The 9,288-nt window shown below is 41.6% G+C and overlaps 1 protein-coding gene across 1 annotated transcript; it reads left to right on the top strand.

Moving 5' to 3' along the window:
- Positions 1-6,322: 6,322 nt before the first annotated feature.
- PAAG_08413 (hypothetical protein) lies at positions 6,323-8,009 on the top strand (the record flags this gene model as incomplete). Its single annotated transcript, XM_015846503.1, has 4 exons — positions 6,323-6,364; positions 6,403-6,447; positions 6,921-7,154; positions 7,422-8,009. 4 exons carry the CDS (start codon positions 6,323-6,325, stop codon positions 8,007-8,009), a joined length of 909 nt encoding a protein of 302 aa, XP_015701167.1.
- Between the last annotated feature and the right edge of the window lie 1,279 nt (positions 8,010-9,288).

Here is a 9,288-nt window from a genome sequence, read left to right as displayed (position 1 = left end):
AGAAAGTCTGAACCGAAACATCAAAGACATCAAACCGTTTTATTGTTTCCCTGCATGACAGGAGCCTGGTACAGCGTATGATGAGACATAGCATATACAACCATAGGAGGAAACTTTTTTTCTAGCGTCTTTTATCATATCCACTTCTTGATACTTCCAGGAAAACGGTGTGATCCGTGGTCCTGTGTTGCGGTTATATACTGGTGTCGTTCGTGTTTAGAATCAAATGCTTTTTTTATAAGGTTTGACGCTTAAACAATCAAGAGAGATGATCTAGGCCCTTAATTCGCTGCACAAAAATAAATATGAACTTCCAGAACGCGGGACGGCAAAATACCCTTGGAACCTAATAGTTAGTTCCGGCTTGAATTCTTGTGCCAATAAGATCGCTCCAAAATAATAAATCAGCCCTGTCGTCACTTTCCATTTGAAGCAGCGAGTCACGCGAAAAATGTGGGAGGGGGTGGCGTAGTTATAGAAAGAAAACAAATCATCTAAGATTTGACGCACAGCACCAAAAAGAGATCAAACATGCCTTCCAAAGTCATTTATTTGACTCGGGATGATATGTAACTAACGGTTTGCCAATAACTTCCGCAGTCACATCCATGGACTAAAAATAATTACAATGGTTTGCGGCAATTATTAGTCCAGCACCACATTCAATGAATCTCCTACCCTCCAGATTTGAGTGACAGTTAATACTCAATGCAGCACAGGAAGAGAGACCATATTGTGTGGCTGAATAAGCTGCAGTTACAGCGTGGTTTTCGATCGGTAAGCGGCGCTGCGTCACGATGAAGCCGTGGGTTGTTCAAAGAAGAATGTTGTTATGCGTACGTAACGTTTCCAGCATTGCTTTTTTATTCATTCTCTTTGTTGTTAGAGAACTTTCTGTTTCCAAAAGTTGAATACCACTCTCCCAAAAACTATGTGCTACTGTTCCATCCGGGGTAGTTTCAAGGTTTGGTAACGGTGTTCTCTCTCCTTCATACTTTGTGAATTATGTTGATGTCGCACGGCAACGTGCGACTTGTGGTTAGTTATATTGCTATATAAGAGGAGGGAAGCAAACGAAGGAAAGCGTCGTATCACATGCATGACAAATTTCTATTGCTTATTCTTTTCCTGGGGGGAATGTTCCATTCCTTGTACTCCAATAACTCGTACCAACTTTTGAGTAATATTTTTGCCCAACTTTTATAGAGTCGGGAATGATACGACCCAGTTGAGAAACTAGTTTAAATTGATCAAGAGAAAATGCGAGTTCCCAATCAGTAGGATAACTACGTATATTAGAGAATATCGACAAGATATATATTCTGAAGTAACTAAATACATCGTGGTTGTAACATGAGATAGTGATGTTGATATCAACCGCCCTGGTCTAATGATTGCCTTGCTACCTTGGAGAGTCCCAGCCCTACTAGCAGTGTTGAAAAGCCACCCAAACATTAGCTGCCTCTACTCCAATTATAAATCACTTCTAGACCAGAATTGGTGCTGCTTAGTTGCATAACTCGCGCATGCCCTCTTACTGTTGTCTAATTGCCTACAACAAACCCGAAGGGTAACTAACCGGCTAGTTGTCCTCCATGTAGGTTCATAATAACGAGTCAATTGAGAAACTCCCGAGCTCATGATTGATGCATTTCTCACCAGAAAAGTGGCAAGTCTGGGCTATCATTAGTATAGGATCAGGGTTTGGGCCGTGTGGATGAGTGTGTGGGAGGGAAGACATTGTGGAGACGTTGTAAACATAGTTTTGATAGCTTGCAGGGGGGCGAGGAATCTTGTCGTTCAACGGGTTGCTGAGATATCGGCAACTTCGGCGGGGAATTTGGGGTTATGTTCCCCCTCATACCAGAACAATGAAGGCATTAATTCGGTGTATTTTCTTTTTCTTTTTTCTTCTTTTTTCTTTCTTTTTAAGCTTTTCTTTTGTTTCCCAATTATCCTTATTTTAACTATGAAACTTTTCTGGGATTCTTTTAAGAAAAAAGAAATAGCATATTAATATGTACAAATCCCAACAGACAAGCCGGTTGACATACACGGGGCAACACGAGAGTAGCAGAAGTTACGGGATAGTTATTAATGGATCAGTCTGAGCTTGACACATCCTTTATCCTTCAGGCCTTGCTGTTTCGAATCTCTCATGGGTTCCGGTCCATGATTGATCGACGAGACGAAGAGGGTTTCTGAACGGACCGGGGAGTCATGGATCTAGATTCGAACGGAATGAGCGATTGCCTCGAAGGATCTGCGTGGTTATCCACAATGAGGGGTACCTTTTCTTAGTTTGGTTCCACCATACGAATCATTTGAATTCAACATGTCGTTATTGTTGTCTCACGCCGGGGTTCTATATCAACAATGAGGTGGAAAGACAGGTTGTCTCTTGGTTAGGTAGTTAACTGCAACGCTTCGGGGAAGATAATGTTTCTTCCCACGTTAACTCGTTGCAGGTATTTGCGCGTTCTGCCTCAATCTAGAAGATATGTATCCTCCAGGGTGGATCGCCTTGGATCGACAGGGAAGAAACAGCTACAAGATACCGGCCTTCAAAAACGTTTTGAACCTTGATCGGCATTCTCTGAACTCCTTCCGGCCGTGCTCGATAATCAGAATGTGAAGAAGGAATGCAGTTTCGGAAGTGGGAATAACAATAAAAGATGGGCGTTCCCTCTCAGTATAACGAGAAAACTGTATTAAGATATAATTGAACTAGAAAGCCCATCTTCCTTCCCCATCGCCTAGAAAAGCAAATCATTCTGGCCCCAAGCAACGCCATGTAGATTAGATAGTTAATAAACAGAGCTGCCACGGAATAGCAAAATAGATATTGAAAGATCTTACAAGTGGCAGATGATTTCCATTGTCACCCAAAACAATGACTTCCCAGGGAGCATACCAAGAAACCCGTGGGGCCTCCCAAAGGGAACCCCCTCTTTGTGTCTAGGCATTCAAAACTTATTGCTGTACACTGTAGTACTATGTATGTCCCTGTACAGGACAATGTTGCAGGGTCTGGGCCTGAGGATGGAGCAGCCAGCTTTGCTCGTTTAACCATTAGACCAGAAACCAGCAAATAAAACCCATAAACAAAACTTCAAGCAGAACACGGTATCCCATGCATAATCACGAAGGCAGGGCCGAAGTCAACTCCGTTATGTATCTTCAGAAATGGTATTTTGGGCGGCTATTGCGATATTTTGTCAGGTCTTTTTGGAGCCTTGGCTAAAAAATCCAAACTAAAGCTCATATGCAATGCTGACTGGTACCTTGGCAGTTGCATCGGGAATTAAAGAATGGGCATAATAATAAATGATTGATCAGAATCAGGAGTTTACTGCAGAAGAAAATTAATTGTGGTTCAATCACCCTCCTTAAGGACGAATAGACGCTGGAGGTAAAGTTGTTGATGATGAGTTGTTCATACACACAAAACGCTAGGAATCTTGAATCTGAAGGTTGGTATTGGTATGATGAATAGTCAGAACGTAGCAGGCATAGGATTGTAGTATTCATAATGACTAACTAATCAATATCTGACTAAAAAAATGACTATCAACTCTAGAAGAAGAAGAAAAAACACTGAGAAAAGAATGAAATATATATACATGCATGCAGGGTGTACGTGAGCTTAGTCATAAGAAAGGCATACAGCCGCAGCAGTCAGGGATCTGAAATGTATGAGTGATATGATGCTTGTGACACACCCCCCAGCTGAGCACTGTCAGACATGAAGCTGAAGAGATTACCTAAATAGGCCATGGATAGGAGATGTGGATGCCTGTTGGAGGCATAAAACAAGAAAATGAGCAAGCAAAAATAACTAAACAACTAGGGCCAAAACAGGTCTTCTAATGAGTAATAAGATCAGTAACATTCATCAAGTCAAGTTGATGCATGAATGAGGTGTGTTTTTGCAGCTTCAATGACTTTGTGTCAAGGCTTCAATCTTGGCAGGTGAAACAGATGTTCGATTCCCAGCTAGGTAAGCTATCTAGACGAAATACTAAGATGGTTCCTAAGAGATGGGTTCGAGGAAGGCTCTGTTTATATAGCCCTTTCCTTAGCGCCGTTGCCCCTTTTCTTAGCGCCGTTGCTAGGCGATTCCCCACGTTTACGTGTTATTCGTATGCGGGGTAATTGTGGGGTTGGTTGCTTTGCAGATGCCTAGGCAGTTGTGATTACCGATCGCCTCGGTCCGTGGCCTTACGCTGTCGAGGAGGCTGGACGGAGCCTGTTCTACGCCATCACACTTTGTAAATCTGTCTGCTGACATATCTTTAGTTTCTACTCATTCAACATCAATAAGTTCACACTGGACATGTTCTCTAAGTCAATGATGATGAATATCAATGTGTCAGAGATGTGTATTTAGCTCTGAGTCAGTGTGGATGAGCAAATTTGTGATTTGATAATTATCACATAGTGTTAGGGAGCGAATGCGAGCTACATAAGAAGGAAGCTCTCTGCGTTGCTAACTACTATATAATGAAATACTAAGGTTGGTGAGGAAAAGGGGTGTCAGGGTCTGCTCAGATTATAAACGGCCCATGTGATCACGTGACTGGGTGACGGCTGATCCGCTATGTCCCAAATGGGGCGTGGTCACGTGATGGGGATAAACCTAGCCTCAGCGCTAAGCCTAACATCTGTAAAGGGTTAAGCTCTAAGAACTAGAGGCTAGTCCTCCTATATAACAAGGACGAATTGCTTGAGAAAGGGAAGAAAAGAATGAGATGAGAACTCAAGCTTAAGCAAGCTCACGTAGCATGATCATGTGTGCATGTGCAAATGATGACTAGGCTGAGTCAGCCAGTCAGAGCAAATCTAGAGATTCAACCTCTTATAATACCCCCCTTCTCCCTCTTTGTTGCGGGTCTTTATGACTATTTAAAGTCCTCTTTACATCTAATTTTGCCTGCTGAGAGGTCTCCCAAGTGTTCAAGGCCTTCACTTCTTGTAGGAGACTTGCATCATTTCATGTAGACTCAGTCCAATCTACTCATTTAATGAGGTATTGCTTTTTTCTCTGATAGGTTCATTCACTCTGAATTTTCTCAATCTCAAACTCAGATCCTTTCAGGGTCTCTATAGCAGGTGGCTGCCAGTTGATTTGCCTCTGACTAGGCAGGGAATCCATCACTACAGCATGTAGAAGCTTTACATTAAAGACATTGTGAATGTCAGATAAGATGTTTAGTTGATAAGTATGAAATTCTATCTTTTCTAGCACAGTATATTGATTGTATTTCATGTCCAGCTTCTTGCACAGATGATTAGTTCTCATGTTCTCTAAGCTCAATCAGACTTTATCTCCAGGTTGAAAGCTTGAAGCTGAGTCTCTTCATCTATTTGTGTATTTCTCTTGAGATTGCTAAGCATTCATCATTTTTACTTAAGCTCACTTCAACACTTTATAAGCCTTCCTCATATAATCATTTACAAACTCAATGAGATTACATGGCATTTCAACAGGGGTTACATCAGCTTTATCAATAAAGGAGACATGGAAAAGATATGTTAAAAAGAATGAGCTCATACTCATTGAGACAACATCTCTATTATTGATGACCAGCTCTGCTAGAGGGAGTTATTCACATCAGTCATCCTGTTGAAAGCTAATGTACTTGTGTAGATAGATTTTCAGAATCTGATTCATTCACTCTGTAGCTCTGTCAGTCTCTGAATGATAGAGTGTGGAGAGTCATCTCTTAATGCCTAATTTCTCACATACCTGAGTTCAAAATATGCTTGTGAAAGCTGACTCTTGATCTGACACTACTGCCTTAGAAATGCCATGTTGAGAAATGATGTTGTGAAGAAACACTCTAGTCACTGTCTTCACATCAGTTTTCTTAACTGCTTTTAATATAATCTCCTTAGTCAGTCTGTCTGTTATAATCATAATGTTTGTATATTCTTTAGAGCTCAGTAAGTTCATAATAAAGTTTATGAAAAGCTCCTGCCACATATGTTCAGGAATGAGAAGAGGCTTAAGCAGTCTCTGATGTCAATCTTTTCATGCAGTGTTTGATCTGCAAAGATGACATTTCCTGATCATTCTTCTCACATCAGTGGCATAGCCTGGCCAGTAAAACTTATGTCTTAGAACTTCTGCTATTTGCTCTCACCTGGAATGGCCAGTAAGAGGTGAGTCATGAGCCTTGTGCACTAATCTGATTCAAAGAGATTCAAAGTCTGGCACTCACTTATGATCTCAAAAGAGAAGCTCCCTGTTCTCATTTAAAGAGCACTCAGAGATAAAAGTCTTAATGCTGAGTTCAGAAGAAAATCTGAATCTTCTCTCATGAAGAATTTGCTTCAGATGCTGCAGGATCTTGTCATTTTTGTGAGTCTCATTTCACTGAGCTTGAAGAAACATCTCAGGTTCCACACTGGCAGCAGCCACTCTTGATTCCATTCCAGGTGCCAGTATGTTAAACTTAAGTAGTTGTTAGGCTCAGCGCCCGACCGAGCCCGACCGAGGCTCGGTGCCCGGTTAGACTCGACGTCGGATTAAGCTCGGCGCCCGGTTAGGCCAAATATTCTCACGTGATCAAACGACCATGCGGGTGGTTATAACCCAGGCAGGCCCCAGCACCTCTTTCATCCCATCAAGCTTAGTATTTCATTATATAGCAGTTAGCAATGCAGAGAGTTTCCTTCTTATGCAGCTCACATTCACTCCCTAACATAATACTAAGCTTCATTCTACTCCTTCTACTCAGAATTGAGTAGAACCTGCTCAGTGAGAATCTGACAGCACAACATACAACAGCAACCCATCCCCCTTACTACTCACCAGAGAGACCCAGACCAGAATGGCCACCCCAGACTTCCAGCCCTCTGAAAAGACCAAGAGGGACTGGTGATATGTTCTAACTAGATCAACTGATCAATCACAGGTCTCACTTGAAGAATTCAGACAGGCAATTCACTCAGACAAAAATCATATCTACAAAGAGTTAGCAGCAATCTTTGACAGCATCTTTGATGATGAAAAAATGTTGAGAGATACAATCACACATCTGAGGATGGAACAGAACAACATCACTGACCAGGCCACTGTCAAGCAAAGTCAGATTGATGAGCTAATTGCTGAATGTGATGAACTTAGTCACACTCTGATCCACATGACAGTCAGCAATCAAGCAGCAAGTTGAGGTGTCATCTTCTCTGAGACTACCCAGAGGTCTGTCAAGATTGATGACTCAAAACATCTCACTGACAGCAAGAAGTCAAAATTTGAACACTGGCTCTCCTGGATGAAGAACAAGCTCTGAGAGAATGCTGACCACTATTCTACTGAACACATGAGAATTGCATACATTGAAAACTAGACTGATAAGGACACAGCATGTCACATTGCACTCTGTATGGAAGAGGACCATCCTGAGTGATATCAGACTGCAGAAGAGATATTTGAGCACCTCAAGTCAATATATGAGAATGCTAACAAGCTGCAAAATGTCAAGAGTGATTATCACAAGCTGATTATATGCAATGAGGACAATTATCATGAATTTATCACAAAATTCTTACACCTGGCAGATGAGGTCAAGATTATCAAAGAGAACTACAAGACAGACTTCAATGACAAGCTGTTCTTTGACCTTCAGAGAATGATGACAGTAGTCAATGCAATCATCAATATATATGCTGAGTTTCAGAAGATCTGTGCTCAGGCAGTTCACACCCTCCAGACAATCAATGCCACCCAGAAGTTAAAGAGCTTGCAGGGAAATGAGTCTAATATTTTCAAGCAAAACACCCTGTGGGCCTCTGACAGTCAAACTTCCCACAGCACCTCAGCCACAAAATCCTCTATCATAAAGAAAGCCTTGAGTGCTCATTCAGATATTCAGTGCTACTACTGCAAGGAGAAAGATCACATTGCCAGGAACTGCTCTATGAAGCAGAAGTCTCAACAGGTGATCACTGAGCTCACAGAGAATGACACTTCTGAGCCTTCAGCAGATTTGAGAAAAGAGTGAGCCTGAGAGAAGACTTCACCTCAGATAGTTCAATAGTCTGTGAGAGATTTGAGATGAAGGACTTGATTGAGGGAAAGAGCTTTAATGTCTCAATTAAGTTAGCTCACAATGAAATTGCTACTTCTACAAATTCTCTCACTGATACTGAAGCAAATGATGTGAATTTTATTGATACTCAATACACTATAGAATTGATGAGATTCTTCAATAGGAAGTTTCAGGAACTCTCATTCAAATGCTGCATGAAGGGATACAATGGTGCCCCTGGTGGAGTGATAGACTGCACATTGACTCTAAACCTTTGAGTGAATGACTGGAGATTCTGGAATGTTCCTCTGCTGGTGACAGACCTAGACCAGTACCCTGTCATCCTGGAATGAAAGTGGTTGGCAGCACAGGATATATGACTGAATGTTAAAAATCAATGCCTGGTTTGACTGAGTGAACAGTCTATCCTGGAACAGGTGATGAAGTCAATGCTGAAGATAGTGCTCTGATCAATACTGAAGCATTCAGACTCTAAGTCTGAGCATCAGACAGATGCAAAACAAAGAGAGATCAAACTGAACAAGAAGATCAGACAGAAGCATCAGGCTCAGCTCTGCAGATTGAAAGGGATCAGCTCAGTCATGACACCTAAGACAAGGCAGAGATCAACCTGGGAGGAGACAGCATCACAGATGATGAATATGAACTTCATTGAGACTGCTTCTTTTCACAGTTATATGAAGAACAAGAACTCAACAGTCTTCATAACCAGTCTGTATGAAATTAATAAACAGCTTGAGAAGAAGTGGAGTTTAGTGAGAGCTGAGGAGGAGTCTGATGAGAAGCTGATCAGCAACTTATCAGAATGATTGAAAGACCAGAAGGACTGTTTCTCAAAGAAAGCATCAGATGAATTACCTCCCCTACAGAAGAATGTTGATTTTAAGATAGAGCTTCAGTCTGACACTGACCTCATTCAGGACATTGGATATGTGCCTCTATATAAGATGAATCTGAAGAAACTAGAAGCAGTGAAGACCTACCTTGAAATCAATCTAGCAAAGGGCTTTGTCATTCCAAGTTCAGCCCCCTACACCTTCTCAATCCTGATTGCTTGTAGTGGGAAGAAGCTATGATTCTGCATTGACTTTCACAAGCTGAATGCTATGATCAAATGAGATCAGTATTCCTTGCCTCTAATAGATGAGCTGATGGACCAACTCAACAGGGCAAAATACTTTACAAAGCTGGACATTCAGCAGGGGTTCCATCACATCTGAATGAACTCTAA

Source organism: Paracoccidioides lutzii (genome assembly GCF_000150705.2).
Source record: "Paracoccidioides lutzii Pb01 unplaced genomic scaffold supercont2.33, whole genome shotgun sequence".
In the NCBI taxonomy this organism is placed as follows: Eukaryota; Fungi; Ascomycota; class Eurotiomycetes; order Onygenales; family Ajellomycetaceae; genus Paracoccidioides; species Paracoccidioides lutzii.
The sequence above is the reverse complement of the archived record's forward strand: the minus strand, read 5'-3'. Positions and strand labels throughout refer to the sequence as shown.